The sequence below is a fragment of the Leucopleurus acutus genome, assembly GCF_964270905.1.
Source record: "Leucopleurus acutus genome assembly, chromosome: 3".
NCBI lineage: Eukaryota > Metazoa > Chordata > Mammalia > Artiodactyla > Delphinidae > Leucopleurus > Leucopleurus acutus.
The window spans coordinates 16,075,884-16,094,638 of NC_139145.1; the positions used below are offsets into that span (position 1 = coordinate 16,075,884).

Here is an 18,755-nt window from a genome sequence, read left to right on the forward strand (position 1 = left end):
TTCCAAGAGGCAGGCAGACAGTCAGGGGCACCCAAAAATGGGAGAGCCATGAAATAGTTAAGAGATTTTATTCTAATAGCTGTAATTACAGTGCCTGTTTGTCGAAATGAAAACTGAAAACAAGTATACAAAACAGTTGATTACTAATTGTGTATTGAAAGCATTAAGAGGTTCCACGACACCAAATAAACCAGTTCTGAGGTTTTCCCCAAGATAAAGTTTAACAGCTCCAGCTTCTTCAGTGTTTATCAAAATACAAAAGAAAAAAGTAGAGGTTATCATTTTTCGATGGCAAATCTGACCCTTGCAGGCTGAGGGAGTGAAAGCACACATAGACAGGGGCTCCGAGGGGCTGGGGCTCAAGGATGACCACCCGCGCTCCTGCTGGTGAGACCCCAGAGAGCCCGGAGCAGGCAAGCAAGGGGACTGCAGGGCTCCCGCTCAAACCAGAGCGTTCCAACCAAAGTGCCCATGCTGACCCAAGAAAAGGCTGGGGTTCCTCCAAGGGGTCTGAGAGTGGTGGCTGCAGCCTCCAGCCCATCTCCTGGGCAGCCATGTAAGCACAGATACAAGCACAAACGCTATGGGGTGTGGGATGACCCAAGACAGAGCAAATCACAGGGACCCTATTGTGACCATGCAGAATGGATCATAGCTGGTTCTGCCCCGTTTCACGTTCCCAACGGGAAACAGACCACTGGTGGACTGGACTCAGGCCATTACTGCAGAACCTACACTAGGCACATTTCTCCCTTCTGTGTGTTCAAGTGTTCTCCTTATCTTGTATTTGTAACTATTTTAAAAAATGCACTGAGTTTGGGTTAAAAACCAACCACCAAAATGGATCTCAACACAGACGTAAAGCCCAGAAGAGGAACATCGGGCTTTTCTGACACAGCGACTCCTGGATGACCCGTGTGCCTAAAATCCCTTCTCAGTACTAAACAGTGGGTTGATTTTCTTTTTACAATAAAAAAAGCTGAGTAATATTGCATAGGAGTACCAGAAACTGCCTCATTGGAAACAAAAACTATTTACATTAAATAAAAACCCAGTTGCAGGCTGCGTCTGCACATTTACAGCATGGTGAAGCACACTGTGACCGACCATGGAGACAGCTTCTGGCACTCACACCACAGGGGCACGTTTGCCACATGAGAGTAAAGCGAGGGCAGAAGGAGGGAGTGTGAAGGGAGGAGAGAGGAGTACAGCTCACTTCTGGTTCCGGAGCTGATTGGACAGCCAGTCCAGTCCCTCATAGAGCCCGTCCCCGCTGGTGGCACAGGTAGCCTGAATGTACCAGTTCCTGTGGCGCAGAGAGTGCAGACCCAGCTTGTCCGTGATCTCAGCTGCATTCATGGCATTGGGGAGGTCCTAGGGGGGAGGGTAGCAAAGCAGGCGTGGGTCAAGGGGACTGCACGGAACCCTCTCCACCTGACCTGTGACCCCCGCCTCGTCAGACCTCCATCGCTGAGAGGCTGGCTGCCTAACATGCACCCACCACCAGCACACAGGGTGGCTCAGTCATGCGTACCTGTTTGTTAGCAAACACGAGCAGAACAGCGTCCCTGAGCTCGTCTTCTGCCAGCATCCTCATAAGCTCCTCTCGGGCCTCATTCACACGCTCTCTGTCATTGCTGTCAACCACGAAGATGAGACCTGCATAGGGAACAGTATGCATTAGTGTAGGCACCTGGGACACTCCCAACCTCTCCCAAAGGCCACAGCCCCCCTCCTGAGGGTTGTAATGGGGTGGCCCACCCTCACCTTGTGTGTTCTGGAAGTAGTGGCGCCACAGAGGCCGGATCTTGTCCTGGCCACCCACGTCCCACACAGTGAAGCTGATGTTCTTGTATTCCACGGTTTCCACGTTGAAGCCTGGAGGAGACCCAGTGTGAGGCTCTCCCTAGGGCTACCACTATCCCCTAGCCTCCCGAGGCCCAGCCTCCTCACCTATAGTGGGAATGGTGGTCACGATTTCACCCAGCTTCAGTTTGTACAGGATGGTGGTCTTTCCCGCAGCATCTAGGCCCACCATGAGAATGCGCATTTCTTTTTTGCCAAAAAGGCCCTTGAAGAGGTTTGCAAAGATATTCCCCATGCTGTAGACTGGTGGGAGCAACACTGGCCAGAGAAACCTGCAGATACAAGGAGTCCTTGTGTCTCTTTCTGTGCTGCCCAGGGCCAGCAAAGCAGCAGCAGCTCAGAGACAGACTCACCCACAGACAGACAGATGGACATCCTGTTATCTCTCCTGAAAACTCACAAGGCATAAGCTGATGAAATTCTGGTTCCTATCCAAAAGAAAAAGTCCTGCCTGCCTGCCTCTCGAGCCCTAAAATCACCCTTAAAAGGGAGAGAATGGGAATCTTAGAACAGGGCTGACCGGATTTTGAAGCAGCTACTGCCATTATATCAGGAAGTGACGCCCAAGGCCTCAGGGTAACTTACCTCTAAGTCCTACAACCTGCCACTGTGGGGTGCAATGTCCAACATGCGTGGAGAGGTGTGGCTTTCAAATGAATGCTAGATTCTCCATAATCTAATATAGAGCTTTTCAAGGGGCCATAAACAACCACTCCAAGGCCCTACCATGTCTCCCAACTGCTCCAAGTCTCAGTGAAAAACAGTCCAATGTTAAGGCAACTAACACACAAGAAGCTAGGAGGGCCCATGGCAGAGACCAAAAGAGACCAACCTTTCCCAACACACTGAGAGCTTAGCACACCCTGCAGGCAGGACCGGTGGAGTGAGAACACCTGGGCTCTAGGGCAGCACACCAGGGCATTCAGTCTAAGGGTGAGCCCACAACAATGACCCTGGGGAGCCTGCCAGGGGACACCTTCCCAAGAGCTGTGGTCAGTGTTGTCCCAGAGAGGAGAAGGCCTGTGTGGTGCAGCAACATGCTTGTACGAGAACACGTGTGCTGTGTTTGGGCTCCCACCAGGCTCTCCTCACTCAGCAGGGCAGAAACACTAGGATACCACTGAGCTGGCTGGACCCAAGGTCAGAGACCAGGCCCAGACACCCAGACCTATAGGAAGGAACAAGTGACCACAGCTGCGGGAGAGTGAGGCTCAAGGAGGAGAGGATCTCCTGTCCCAAAAGGCGCCCAAGGCACCAGAGCTGCCCAGGCCTGGCCTCTCCATGCTCAGTACTCTCCTCCTTCAACTGTTTTATTTGCAAACAAGGCCTTAGGAAAAAACGGTCACTTTCTCAAATGCTTAGGAATCTGGACTTTAAAAAATAATTAATTAATTAATGGCTGAGGTGGATCTTTGTTGCTGTGCGCAGGCTTCTCACTGCAGTGGCTTCTCTTGTTGCAGAGCACTGGCTCTAGGCATGTGGGCTTCAGTAGCTGTGGCTCGCAGGCTCTAGAGCACAGGCTCAGTAGTTGTGGCACACAGGCTTAGCTGCTCCGCAGCATGTGGGCTCTTCCTGGACCAGGGCTCGAACCTGTGTCCCCTGCATTGGCAGGCGGATTCTTAACCACTGCGCCACCAGGGAAGCCAGGAATCTGGACTTTTGGCACCTATGGTGAAGTCAAGCTGTGGAGAGCTGGGCAGCCTTCAACTGGGAAGAACTCTGTGAGTGTTGACAGAAAACCAAATGAACCACAGAGAACTTGTTCCAAGCAGGCAGGAGCTGCTTGCACCTGACCTCTGAGAGGGTGTTGGTGGAAGCCACTGTCAAGGCTTGGAAGGAGCCTTGCCCTGCATACCTGACCCCCCTAGAAGTAACAATGAACTCCCCAGTCTTTGGACTTTGGATGGACACTGCTGGGGTCAGAGGCCAGACCCATGAAGGACACAGATATGGGCCTGCCACAGGCACGCCCCACTGCACTCCACCTGGGGGGGCGTGCCCCAGATCCCCACCATTCCTTATCACCTCTGATGACAGGCTCAGGTGGAGTCGCCAGGCCTCCACTGCAAGTTACTTTCTGCCTTAGTCATCAGTGAGTATTTGGTGACTAAGTCCACGTCCTGCTCCTCATCCAACTTCCACCTTCTAGTTTTAGCACTCTGACATTTCCTGGCTGAATTATTACCATGAGGACTGTCAAATGGCGATTTTCTATTGAGTCATTCCTTCCAGCTATTAGTTAGTTAGCATTCTACTGCAAGGAACCACTTCTCCATATATTGATATAGTGTGAACTTGTGCATTCCTAGTTTACTCAGTAGGTCAGAATCACTACCCCACTGTGACTTAGATGCTCCAATGGTCCTAGAGGTGTCCCGTGGAGGCGCTTCCAGCAGGCTTCAGTGCACTTTCAACACTTTAATGCTTTTTGGTTTTGAATAATATTACCTAGTTATAAAAGTAAAATTTAAAAATATCTTTACTATATTTCCTTTTCTGCAGACAGCCATTTTTCCTATAGATGATGATAAATTATGGAAGACAGAATAAACTGAACACACACATTTAGCTCAGCTTACTCCTGAAATCGTTACCAATGAAGAAATAAGTGATGACTGACTCAAAAGAGAAAAGTGGGGGGAGGTGGAAAGAGGTGACAGAAGTCAACAAATTTTGGTGAGGTCTGACCCTGACCGAGTGCTCATCCTCAGCTCTGCAGGAGAGCCAAGGGACCTTTTTGGAGCGGCTGAACCAGGGGCCCTGACTCCACTATCCAGGCAGAGGAGGGCATGGGGTGCACTGTACTGGAAACAGACGGATATGGGCAAAATCAACAGGGAGGCACACTTCCCTGCAGACCCTCACATGTAACCCAGAGGCCTCAAAGCAAGGACCTATGGATTCTTGCACCTGGAGGCCCTCAAATAGCCACGCCCCTATCTCCCTTTAAGAAGCCCCCAATGCAAGTGACTGAAACAAAGAATTTGGAGAGAAGACAGAAGACATTTAAAAAGAAAAAAACAATAAAAAACAAAATCCCCAACCCACACACAGCCTTGGCATCGACATGGTGGGGACCTGGTGCCCACAAAACAAGAACAGGGCATTAGGACACAGAGAACAGCAGACCTCACAACCAAAGTGAAAAAAATCCACACACACACACAAGATTTAAAAAAGAGGAAACTGGGACTTCCCTGGTGGTCCAGTGGCTAGGGCCCCGAGCTTCCAATGCAGGGGGCCCAGGTTCAATCCCTGATCAGGGAACTGGGTCCTGCATGCTGCAACTAAGACCCAACACAGCCAAATAAATAAATATTAAAAAAAAAAAGGGAGGAAACTAGGAGCAATTTAAAAGACCAACATCTACCTTGCGTATGGTGATGACTTTTTAGACACAACACCAAAGATATGATCCCATGAAAGAAATAACTGATAAACTGAACTTCATTAAAATGACAAACTTCTGCTCTGTGAAAGACAAAACCAGACTGAGAGAATATATCTGCAAGAGATACATCTGATAAGGACTGTCATCCAAAATATACAAAGACCACTTATAACTCAACAATAACAAATTTAATTTTAAAATTAAAAAAATGGGCCAAAGATCTTAATGAAAACCTCATTAAAGGTTTACAGAAGGCAAGTAAGCAATGAAAAGATGCTCATCATATGTCCTCAGAGAAATGCAAATTAAAACAATGAGCTATTACTGCACACCTATTAGAATGACCAAAAGCCAAAATCCAGAACACACGCTGGCAATGGCAAGAATGTGGAGCAACAGGAACTCTCCTCCATTACCCGAGGGAATGCAAAATGGTACAGCTGTCCGCAAACAGTTTGGAGGTTTCTCACAAAACATACTCTGAACATATAATTCAGCAATCATGCTCCCAAAGGAACTGAAAACTAACATCCACACAGACACCTGCACACTGATGTTTACAGAAGTTTTATTCATTCCAAAAAGTTTTCTTCATTCAAAATTTTGCCACAATTTGGAAGCAACCATGATGTTTTCCAGTAGGTGAATGAATAAGCTGTGGTACATCCAAACAATATTATTCAACACTAAAAAGAAAGGCGCTATCAAGACATGAAAAGATGTGGAGGAGCATACATGTGCATTACTAAGTGAAAGAAGCCAATCTAAGAATACTACACACCTATGATTCCAACTATATGACATTCTGGAAAAGGCAAAACTGTGGAGACAGTAAAAAGATCCTTTCAGTGGTTGTGAGGGGTTAGGAGAAAGGGAGGGATGAATAGGTGGAACACAAAGGATTTTTAGGACAGTGAAACTATTCTGTATGAAACTGCGATGGTAGATACGTGTCAATATGCATTTCTCCAAACCTACAGAACACACAATACCAAGAGTGAACCCTAAGGTAAACTATGGGCTCTGGATGATGATGTATCAATGTAGGTTCATCAACTGTAACAAATGCACCACTCTAGTGGGGGATATAGTGAGGAAGGCTATGTGGGAACTGGAAATCTCCATGCCTTTCCCTCAATTATGTGGTGAACCTCAAACTGTTCCCCCAAAAGAGAGACATAAGCAGCACTTTCAATCTGTAATTCTGTATCAGCCAAAGGGCAGAACAGAGGTTAGAAATGCAAGGCTTCACACATGCCTTCTTCTCCAGGTTGCCACAGGCAGAGGGAGCCCCCAAGGTGATGGAGGGAGACACAGAGGCAGGCCTGAACAGCAGCCAGCGCAGGCTGCAGCAGGAAGGAGAGTTCCAGGAAAAGAGGAACAGTTACCTATGTGGTTTAAACGTGGGGTTTGGCAATTCTAGGGGAATTGGGAAAAACTAATCACAGGTACACAGAAAAAAACCCAAGGATGAAAATGCAAAGAAGTCATTTTAAGATTTCCTGAGGGAAACCATAAGCCAGTCACCACTTGACTCAGCAGTGAACAATATTTACTCAGTCATGATACTTTGACTGTCATTGCTGGGTATTGGAAAGCTGAGGCCAGAACTTGTGGTCTCAAGGGCCAACCCTCACTGTCCAAAGCTGACACACTGAGAAACAGTATTAGCACACTATTTAGTACAGTGAGGCATGAAAGAGGCTATCCCTGGGAGGCAGGATGGAAGACTGCTGTTTATACTTGTTTTATACCTGTTTTAGTGTTACGTTCCTACAAATTGACACAAAAACCTGGGCACTAAGGGGTGAAAAGGTTAAGTGTACTCTCCCAACTCCCACATGGGACTGATGGAACATTCCAGGTAAACTGGGCACAGCAGCAGGCCCACACCCGCCTGTCAGCCTCAAAATGCAGTCAGTCACAGCCATGGCAGTCCAAGAACCTCCTCCCCTCCCCACCCAAGCGTGTCTGCCCACTCACCCCTGGCCTGCCTTGGCCGTGCAGTCTGCTGAGCCCTGATTATCAGTGTGGTCCTTGCCTTCCACACACAGTTTTTTAACTCAAGTCCTGAAGCCCCAAAGGGGAAGTGGGCCATATATTTGGTGGCTGAACCTGGATGGGGATGAGCACAAACTCTAGGGTTTAAGACGCTACACACAGCACTTGGTCTCTCCCACTATACAAGCATCTACCTATAACCGCCCTGCACCTGGTCCAGGGGCCCTGGCAGCTCCTGACTTAACACAGTATCACAGTGGAAAGGTTCAACAGTGACCATGAGAGTTGTTCCGTGGCCTCTCCACACAGGTTCTAACTTGTAGGATGCCCAGCCTAGGCCTATTTCACCCTTTCCTCTACCAGGATCCCTAGCACTAAGGTCAAAACCTGTTTTTCAGGTTCATGGTAATGGCCGTGAGTATTTGTAAGCAGTGAAGACGCTGATTTTCTCAAAAGAGCACTTCCCCGCACCTGCCTGAGTTTGCACCTTCGAGCTGGCTCATAAGATGCAAGAGTAACAACAGCACGTCTCTTTCCTGAGACAGAAAGCTCTGAGCGGACACAGCCCCTTAAGAATGGTTTTTTCCTTTTTCTGGTTAGGACCAGAAACAATGATAGGGTGGCAGTTCAACATTATAGCAAAGAACAGGACACAACTGGCTGCCTACACTCCTGCATGCAAAGACCTACTAGGCTACAGGCCAAGGCCAACAACAGGCCTCCCTGGGAAAGCCAGTGCAGGGAGGAAAAAATGTAGCGTGAGTTTACACCCGTTCCACTCCAGTAAATGAATCCAGAGTGACTGGTTTAGCTGCTGAAGAGAAATATATGTACCCACGAGCTCTACCTGTGCCTGCTGCATCTCCTAACAAGCCTCAGAGGATTCAAGATAAGCATGGGACAGCCCTCCCCTACAGAGCCGTGCAGCTTACTTCTGCAGAAGGAAAGTTTGTCACATTTTCTGAAACTGTTAGAGCTGGTTTACTTAACAAAATCTCTGTATGCATATCAAGATGACCTAAACTGCTGGGAATCAGTAGGAAGAATAAACCACTAACCTAGAGCATGTCTTGGGAAACGAAAATGTGACCCAAGGAGGCAAAAAACAAGGGTTTGGATTCTATTCTGTGCCTCAGATGTGATGGGCTGTTCTGGTCCCTCTGTAAATGAGAGATCAGATGGATGAATCCCCTATTCAAATGAACAGCTAGGTGACATCAGAACTTTTTTCGTTTTGCTTTTTTAAAAAAAAAGTCAAGTTTATTAGGTGTAAATTACATACAGTAAAATGTACAGTTCAATAGTTCATAATGTCAATTTTAATATCTAATTTGAGAAAAATTAACAAAGTGAAGATCTTCCTGAGGAATTGATATACATTATAAAACAAGGGTTTCATTCATTCTTCAAGCAGTCAAATATGTGCTTAGATTATCAACCACTCAAAAGCCTAATTCATCCCTGACATGTAGGATTTAATTTTAAGGGGTGGGGGTCCTCTACTTTCATAGGCAGTATGATCACATAATATAATCTGCTACAAACTGCTTTTTGTACATCAACTTGTAGCTCCACCCCATCAGCTAAATAAAGCCTTCAGTCATTACTCTATTAGTCCAACATTCCATTTCTGTAGCTCTAACATTTTTCTGCTATTGGGTAGAGCGTTACATGTTGTAACTTTTTCATTAAAATTAGCATAAGAATACTGAATGTGCCAATACTAGTGATAGGCAGATACACCTCACAGGCCTAACACAATTGTGATGAAGGTAAGAATCAACAACACGCTCAGAAGGAAGAATATTCAGCCTGAGACACTCAAAGGATGTAATTAAGTTGACTGAACTTTTTTTTTCCTTTCAGTTTTATTCAGATATAACTGACATACTGTATTATTTTCAGCTGTACAAAATAATGACTTGATATGTGTATATTATTGGGAAATGATCACCACAAAAAGTCTAGTTAACTCCCATCACCTCACACAGTCACACTTTTTTTCCTTGTGATGAAAACTTTTAAGATTTCCTCTCTTAGCAACTTTCAAATATAAATACAGTACGGTAAACTACAGTCACCATACTGTACCTCATATTACAGGATTTATTTATATTATGACCGGAAGTTTGTACCTTTTGACCACCTCCACCCATTTCATCTACACTGACTCTGAACATTCAATACAAAGAAAAAGAATAAATGAAAGAACATGCAAAAACATTCTAGAACTGTATAGTTCTGGTCTGCTCCTAAAGGTGAATTCCAATGAGAGACTGTTTTTTGTTTTTCACAACAAAACTTTTAGGATGTTTTGCAGGAATCAATTAGGCACTAGACCTGGCCTCTATGCAGCAGTCCCGTTCCCAACAACCCCCCACCGCCACCCCCAGAGGATGATGAGTACCAGAAATCCATAGACTAGTACACTAACCCTGGTCTCCAGATGCCCTGCAAGTTGCCTCCCAAAGCTGAAGGAAGGGGTTTCCGGTCAGGTCTGATTCTTAGGAGGAGCAACCAGTGAAATTCAATTTAGGTCCCTCTTGGCCAGCTTAAGATTCAAGGTGAAATCCTTAAAATGACAACAAGAAATGAGTTTCATTCATGAATGTAGCTCTTGGTCTACACTAACATGAACATCCAAGAGTCACTGTCCATTGTCTAACGGAACAAGCATACGAACCACAAACGCGAGCGTGGAAACAGTGAAACTGCAATTAATCCTACTTACCAATAACTACAAAATCCAAAGCATTTAACTGATGAATATATTTAGTTATCTTTTGCAATTCTCCCTTATTCATAGTCTTAAAGTTTTACTATTTTTTAACATAACTGTTCTCAAAGCCCATTACCAAAGATACTTACACTGACGTGAAATCTACAGATGGGCGCAATAACCAGATGGTCTACCCCAAATGAAAACAATATCCATGTAGGACCTCTGAACACAAATGTCATGCGGCCCCCAACTGGAGTAAAACAAAGAGTGGATGATACCCACAAGTTGAGGCCTCACTCAAATGCTACATCAGGAGCATCTCTCACAGTTCTGTGCATTCATCCTGGTGGCAGACGCTGGCTGCTCCTTGGTATTTTCTTCTCCCAGATCTGTCCCTGGGCTTGAGGCCTTCCAGAGTAAACCTACATTCCTGGCCCCCTGTAGCTATGCAGGACCATTTGAGTATGCTAGCCCATGGGATGGGGCAACAGTGATGGAATGGTTTCCAGGTCCTGCAGACCTGGTGGTGGGTGCCTGGGCCCCCCACTGTGGTGGGGCCAGTGCCATGGACCCTAACGAGCACTTCTACTCCAGAAGTCAGGGCATATATACCCTCCATCTGACTCCAAACACACTTAAGTCTAAAGAAATTGTTACTGGAAAAAGAAATCAAAAGATCGAAAAAACAAAACCAAAAACAAATTTGCATCAACCTCAGAACATTAAAATGTATAACAAATTAAACTGAAAATGGAGGAAACAAAGCAATTTATGACTAAAATGCAAAGCAGGATTAGAGAAACTACAGGCAACTGTAAACCACCCAGATACCCTGAAAAGTGTTGACCACCAACTCCTTACTAATTCTGCACATCAGTGGTTCTTTGGAAATCAATTAGAATTGTATTTCAACCCATCCTAGTGGCAAACAGAGCACCATTGGTTTGGAACTCCTCAGCAAGTCACTCAGGCCTATATTCTGACCTTGGCTGTGCTCCCAGTCCCCTCTCCGTACTGATTTTCTATGCCATGCCCACCGAGCCCTTCACTCAACCTCTGAAGCCAAGTTCAGATGCCATCTTCCACAGGGAAGAGTCCTTTCCTTTTTGTTGTTCTCAGCATACCCTCCACACACTGTGGGGCTAACAGTCAGCACACTCATGTAAGGAGTAGCTGTGTGATGAGCACAGCCCTGGGCACACAAAAGCTCAAGAGTACTCAATGAATCCAACTGACAGATGGTGAAACACAAGTGGAACAGAGTGCTCATCCTTCCAACCTCACCTCAATGGCAAACAAGGCTCTGGGCCAAGCAATGTCAAAGACTGATCCACAGTTACACTATAGTCCTTTCAATGCAGCTAAAAGCTTCAACATGAGCACAGAGACTCTCTCTCTCTCTCTCTCTCTCTCACACACACACACACACACACATACACACAGCTCCAGCTGCTGAAGTCTCAGTCCCCATGATCCTGACAGAAAGGACAGGCACACCTGTCAAATAACACAGTCCTATGTTTCAGTTCCAGTAGTGAGAACAAGGAAGAGAAGGCAATTCAGGATTCTGATTTCTGTTGTGAAGTATATCACATTAGTTTGTTTTTGTCACTCCTTTAATTATATGATCACCACAAACATGCTAAAGCCCCTATGGTTTCTGTTCTGGTGTCTTCTCAAGGAGGCCACCTGCACCCATGGTGCAGACATAGGACCCTCTCCAGGCACAAGGGTGGGGCTCTGGAGAAGCCAGCGTTGCTCGGACCCCTTTCCACACCCTTGAAGAAAAAGGGAACTGCAACCAACCATGAGCTGTCAGAGTGCCCAGTTCTTCCTCCTCAAACTTCTCAGAGTGGCAGGCAGCCCCCTGAGGCTTTTTCAGCACAAGGGGACTTTGTGAGTGATTAAAATGATTAAACCAATCTCTAAAACTTGATTTTTGCCTGCAGAGAACTTTCATTTTGAAAACAAAATGTACAAAAAATTACAGCCCCACCTCTTCTTCTGAGTGATGGGCTTCCCAGAAGACACAGAATAGCAAAGTGCAGCAGTGGCTGAGAGCCTCTGTTAGATCCTCCTACCTCTGAAGCAAGCCCCCTGCCAGATCTGCCCTCCTGAGACCCTTGTTAGGAGCACCCAGAGGTGCACCAGCTCAGAGCACTCGGGGAAACCTCTGCCTCACTCTCCAAGCAGCTGGTCTTGGCTGGGAGGACAATGTCCTTGTGGGAACTTCTCGTTGTTTGGCCTGAACAGCCACAGCTACCTCTCAATAGGCCTCTTCCTACCTCTGCTCACATTTCAAACCCTGGACAGCCCTGGACTCAGGGAAATTTCATTCATATGAAATCCTGCCATCCTCTGCTTAAAACCTCCCAGCAGTCCCCATCACCCGCCTCAGGTGACCAGCAGTCCCATCACACTCAGTGTCTTGCACTTTCACTCCCTAGTACTGCCCCTATCCCGCCATTCACTCCCAGAGGAATGCAGTCCCCTACATGGGACCCCAGTTGAGGCTTCCTCTCACCTCCAGACTTCTCTTCTACTACCCCCTTAACACATGGGTTTCCCATCAAAATCTAATCCTCAAATATAAAGGACCCACTCTTTCCCACTTTAACTCTCTGCAACTTCCTCCCAGTTCTTCAGACCCAAACCCCAGAGACACTCACAATTCCTCTCTCTGTCCCTCTCATCCTCAAATCTGTTTACTTTACTGGCAAGTCCCATCACCTCTCCCTTTGAAAAGGTGCTTCCCCATCACTATCCACCTGGTCCCAGGCACCTCATCTCTCCTCTGGCACTCCCAAAGCCTGTAGCTTCCACTCTGCAAGGTGTTCTCAATGCCAGCAAGAGGGTCCTGTTAGGAAAGGTCAGACTAAGTCAGGCTCTTTAAGAAGATCAGAGCCAACACCCCCATGGCATTTCGCAGCACCACCCCTGCCATCCAGAAAGGAAACTAGCAGACAATACAACCAACATACACACCAGACTGCAAAAAACCCATGTTGCCCCAACTAAAATGTAACACGGAAATGAAAGATGGTGTCATATAACACATGACCTTCAGTATTGGTCATGACCACACTACAAGTTCAAGGGAGGTAGTCAGAGAACCACCTAATGAAGACTGCCACAAATACACCAGCATCTCAGATACTCAGAACCTGCTGTGTCCATGAAATGTCCCACCACCGGAAACAGAGAACAACTCTTCGTAAAGTTCTGCAAAGAACAAAATACAATCACCCTTAATTTACCAGGTAGTTTCTTTCCTAGAAAATTCAGAACATCTACTAAAACCAAACACACACACACACACACACACACACACACACACACACACACACACACACACATTGACTCCATACATAAACAGAATTAGGTTTAAGATATAAACAGATTTTTCACCTATATGAAAGTCATGCTGAATGCATTCTTGCTGCTAAACGTACTAAATATCAGTATTGCCTCTCACCATTGGCAGAGCCCAAAATCCTCCCACAAGTTCCCAAAATACCCTTTCTGTGGGGCTATCCCTCAAAGGACCACTGGTACACACCAGCAGGCTTCTCTCCTTTCTTGTGCTCCTGGCAGGTCTCCAAAACCACTAAGTGCACTCCCACCTAAGGGCCTTTGCACTTACTGTTCCCCTGCCTGGGAGAAGCTTCTTGTTTCTCCCAAAGACCCACAGGACCCCCCCTCCCTTATACCTCTACTCAAATGGCACCTCCTCCCCTATCCTCCTGATAGGTCTGACTCAGTGCCCACTCCTTTTACTGTGTCCTGTTGGCCTGCTTTTCCATTCCATTCACTGCCATGGCCCTGCGTCTCCACCCAGCCTTATACTTTGCCAGTGAGTACTCCTCTGCCCAGAACTCACGCACCTTCCTCCACCCATCTCTCTATCTCCACCTGTCTTTTTCTCTACTGGCCACCTCCTGGGCACCCAAGAGATTCACTGTCAAGAAGAGGAGAAAAGAATCATAAAAGAACATTTATCAGGGCCTTAAGTATGAAAAAGTAGAAAGATTAATCATACACATATGCTTTTCTGAAAAATTAGTTTGTCAGAAAAAAAACCCTATCAACTCAATGATGAATTTCATACTGGTTTAAAAGTATACATGAGTGTGACGGAATCTGAACATTCCTTTGACATTCCAGTGAGGAGGATATCTGGGCTGTAGAGACACAGATAACTACTCAGGGCAAACACGTCCATCTCAGCAAAGTTCAATACCACAGGAGAGGTGTGTACACAATCTGCTTCCTAAACCTGCCCTCAGGTACATGCAACCAGTGACTTAAAATATATTTTCAGTGATCTCCCCAGGAATCTGCAAGATCTCATATCACTTTGACAAAAGAGAAATGCTAAAAGCTATTTTAAGCAAAGTTACATCACCAAAATTGACAAAAGATACAGTATTTTAAATATAAATTAATAGATTCAATCAGTTAGGAACTGCATGCTCATCTACAGATGATAGAATACTTGACAGGAAAACACACTCTTAACAGCAATTTTTAAAGACATCCTTTATTCTGAAACCTGTGATCAAAACACAGGCACATCTAACTTTGCCTTCGTTCCTACTCTTCACATATAAGTCTAGACAGAATCTTGAAACTGCTTTCTTGGCCATCTGTCCCTAAGTCAAACTGACAGGACACTTAAAAACTTCACGTTAAAAATTTCCAGGACCTCAGAGACCTAGTACTATTAAGCTTTCTGTTTAGCTCCCACATACATCACTGCAAAAATAATTTGATGTACAATACAAACTGAAAGATGTTGGCTATTTTACATATGACTTGCTCTTTGGAGACAAACTCTTCTAGCTTGCTAGCATCCCTCTGAGGAGCAAAACTTACTAAATTCTGATTAAACATCAGTTAATGTTTCTACAATATACTGTACATCTCTAACTTCTGAAAATGTGCATGGATCATAACTGGGGCTTCTGTTAATTTATAATGTATACTAACAGTTACCCCTGTAGCCTCAGGTGTGTAAAAATGTTTGCCTCCTAAAGAGAATCGCTCCCGAATGCTATGTGTGTAAAATCTGCCTGTCTTGTATGCTTTTTTTCTGTCTCTTCTTTTTCAGTGAGTGATAAGTCCCACTCTTCCCTTTCTATGTGATGACAGGCTGCCAAGCTCTTGTCTCCGACGTATGCAAAACCCAGGAAACATGGGTTTGTTAGGAATATGGAGGTTAGTCCCTGCAACAGATAGCTTCACCATTTCTTCCCACTCATATAAGGAAGCTTGGCTGAAAGAACTGGGTGAGGGCCTAACAGATTCTCCTAGGAATAAGGAGCTTTGATGTTTTTGTGTTAAATTCTGCCACATTTTTTCTAGCTAATCAGGCCATCTGAACCATCTGAGAATGTTGAACTACCTTCCAGAATAGTGATAGAGCTGTATAGCTATAACAGATACTATATTTTAAAGACTTTATAACAATCACGAGAGGATAAGAACCTAAGGATGAAGTATTCCCCTCTCCCTGGCTCACACTCTGAAATTAACCTCACCCCCTATTCTTTCACACTCGCACATTCCCAAGCCCTCCTTTACCTGCCAGTAGGAAGTGTTACACCCAACCCACTATTAGGTCAAAAACATTTCCAAAAGACCACTTCAGATGGTGCTGGGAGGACATCTCTAACACCATCCACACCAATGACGAGCAGACAGACCACAAAAGAGGTAAGTTCTTATTTAATGTTAAGATCCCAACTGAAAGGAATTTTTCATGTTTCTTTCCCAACCACCTCTGACAGATGTGCATTTTATTTCCTTCTTTCTCCTAATCCTACGAAGGTTGGAAGGTCAAAGGGGAGAATATCTATGGGACAACGTGTACAGAGACCAGTCATAAATGCTATGGCAAGCACAGGCTAGCTGGGTCTGAACACCAGCTCGGTAAGTGATCACAACCCTCAGGAAGGCTGCAGAAATGCTTGGTGAGCCTGAACTGTGATCAAGAGCAGATTTAAATTCATATATCTCAAGGCAACATTGAATTTGAAGAATTTGAAGGAAACTGATTTAACTCTCTCAAACCAAGTTAATATACTATTTATGAACTTGCACAAGGGTTTTTCCCCTATGTTAGATTTATTCCTACAGCCATTCGATCCTGGAGATCACCTCAGTGGCTGATGGTCCATACTGAATTCTACTAAAGTAAACAGAAAAGTCCAGGTGTACCTTCCTGTAGTTTCAAACCCTGTCTGATCTCTGGTAGAGGTGGCTTGGCAGGTCTGAACGCCCTCTTCACATTGTGCAAGAGGCAAAGCAAATAGCTAAACCACATGATTTAAAAACCAGAACTGTGAGAAGCACAGAACCAGTTTTTGCTTTCTACTAACTTTCTTACAATGATGAGCAGACAGCATGTGAGTCAGCTATTATCCAAACCAACTATTTTAAATCTTTCTGAAGTAGCAATTTTGAATACCTGTATCTGAAGTTAGCCCTCACGGGAAACAGCAGGTTTCTAATGCCCAAGTGACAAGGATCTGTTTTCAACAGGACATGCCCAGTGAACAGGCACACTACATTCTACCCGTTAACTAGAGAAAACCTTTATGGCACACTCTAACAAAGTGGCCAAATTTGTGATAAACACATACACACTCAATTCTTCATAATTTTGGACCCAGCTAACAACACCACGCATTCAAAGTTCTTCCAGTTCTGGCTACTCTTGAGTTTCTGAAAACTCCAAGAACACCACACACAGCATGCGCCATGGCATCTCACACTCCTTCAGAGACACACACACACACACACACACACACACACACACACACACACACACACTGCCAGAAATGTAGGAGCAACCACGCAAACAGCCAGCAGAAAAAAACGCTGACCACCAGTTCTGAAACAAGAACTAGAGCTGACTACTCTAACACCAACTACATCAGCTACATCAACTACACAGCTCTCAACAGTGACTTCCGGGGCCTCCCCAAATCGTCCGAATTGCCTCTGTCTCCTGCCAATGATTTCTTGTGCATTTTTGTTCGATTCATTTAAAACAGCGACTTGGTGTTTTGAGGAGCTCCAAAGTGCTCAGTTGATTAGCTAATATTTTAAGGACTTTATAATTGCCAAGCCTTATTAACAAAGCTACCGTTTTACCTCCCGTAACCACCTGGACTGGGCAACAAGAAAGCTTTAGGACGCTCTAATAGGGAGGCCGCCTCAACCCTGGACAGGTCGTTCCAAACGTAGGTTAAAGATTCACCAGCTCGGAAGTGTGTTCTAATCCATGCCAAAGGCACCCAGGAAGCAATCCCGGGGTTGCAGCAAGCTTGGATAAAGGGGCCCTACAGTGCCGCCAGCGCGTCCATCGGGGGCTTCCTTGGGCCGCAGGCACTCCCACTCAGACCCCAGCTCCACAGCACCCGCCCTGGAACCCGGACCCCGAACCCCGCCCCACCTCGCCGGCTCCGTGCTCGGAACAGACAGGAACTGGGCTCAAACCCTGGCCATCGTGTGACCTTGGCCGCGTCCCGGGCTGCGGGCCTCAGTTTCCTGGTCCTCGCGACCCCGAGGCAGGAGGCCTCGCAGGCGGAGCAGGAAGCGAGGCTTCCTGGAGAGCCCGCGTTGCGGGCCGGACTTCCGGGCGCCCGCCCCGGCGGCTCTGGGGGGCTTGAGGAGAGGGTTGCGCGACCAACCCCCTCCCCGGCCTCGACTCGGCTCCCGACCCAGCTCGGCCCCTACTCGACCCCCATCCCAGCCTAGACCCCTGGCCCAGCACACAGCACCCAATCTACCCCGCCCCGCCTCGGTCCCAGGCCCGGCTTCAACCCCCAGAACGGCCCAGCCTCTCCTCAGCCCCCGGCCTCTATTCGACCCTGGACCCTGCCGGGCCTCGGCTCCCCGCCTCTACCTACCTCACTTCGGCTCCCCGCCTCGACCCACGGCCCGGCCTCAACTCGCCCCTCGCCCGGCCCGGCTTCACCTCGGACCCGTCTTGGCTCTCACCGCCCCGGCCCAGCCTCACGCCGGGCCTTAACTCAGCCCCCGCCCCCCCCTCGGCCCGGGCCCAGCCTCACCCTCGGCGGCCGCGGCGCAGCTGCTGCTCGGAGGCAGGCGTTGGTTTCGCTCCCACAAGATGGCGGCTCTGACGGCAGCCACGTCAGTGCCTGCTGCCGCGGGGGACGCTGGGGAACGGGGCGGTCCCGCCCGCAGTCCCGCCCACTCCCCCGCTGCGGCGTGCACACGCAGACTCTGGGCGGGCGGTGGGGACGGGACCGCGGACAGGCGCGGGGCTCAGGGACGACTCCTCTCTCACCGCTGCGCTTGCGCGCACCCCTCCTTCCCCCCGCCCCCAGCCCCCCCTCTCCCTCAGCCCCGGCAGAGTACGGCTGCGCCTGCGCGCGCCTCTCAGTGGTCGGCCCTGGGGGGAGCTCTCGCGTCCGTTTCGCAGATGCAGAGGTTGAGTCCCGGTTGGGCCCTGCGGTCCCGGGAGGGCGGTGCCCAGGTGCCAGCTCCCCTCCCCAGCCTCAGCTCGGGTGACTGCAGTGACCCACGCAGCCCCATGCGCGCCCGAGGAGCCGACCTGAAGAAGCAAGACCCAAGATCAAATAAAGCTGGCGTCTAGTAGCACGGGCGGAGCCGGGAGCCAAGCTGGGCAGGGAACAGCGCTCCCCCGAGGTAGCCACCGAGGCGGGTTCCAGGTGACAGACGGGGGAGCCCTCTCCTCTGGGAAGCCTCCCTGAGCTGATCAGAAGGGAGAGGGGGCCTGTCGTG

The 18,755-nt window shown here is 47.6% G+C and overlaps 1 protein-coding gene across 3 annotated transcripts; it reads right to left on the reverse strand.

The window, feature by feature from the left end:
- Positions 1-52: 52 nt before the first annotated feature.
- Positions 53-18,135, reverse strand: ARF1 (ARF GTPase 1). 3 transcript variants are annotated; one of them, XM_082836709.1, is made up of 6 exons: positions 18,059-18,109; positions 9,693-9,830; positions 1,954-2,138; positions 1,768-1,878; positions 1,535-1,659; positions 53-1,374 (listed from the first exon to the last, which is right to left on the reverse strand). In XM_082836709.1, exons 3-6 carry the CDS (start codon positions 2,099-2,101, stop codon positions 1,213-1,215), a joined length of 546 nt encoding a protein of 181 aa, XP_082692835.1. In that variant the 5' UTR covers positions 2,102-2,138; positions 9,693-9,830; positions 18,059-18,109; the 3' UTR covers positions 53-1,212. The 3 variants fall into 3 exon arrangements, with proteins under 3 accessions (XP_082692835.1, XP_082692834.1, XP_082692836.1); XM_082836708.1 differs by lacking the exon at positions 9,693-9,830 and having other exon boundaries at positions 18,059-18,135; XM_082836710.1 differs by lacking the exons at positions 9,693-9,830; positions 18,059-18,109 and adding an exon at positions 17,897-17,974.
- Between the last annotated feature and the right edge of the window lie 620 nt (positions 18,136-18,755).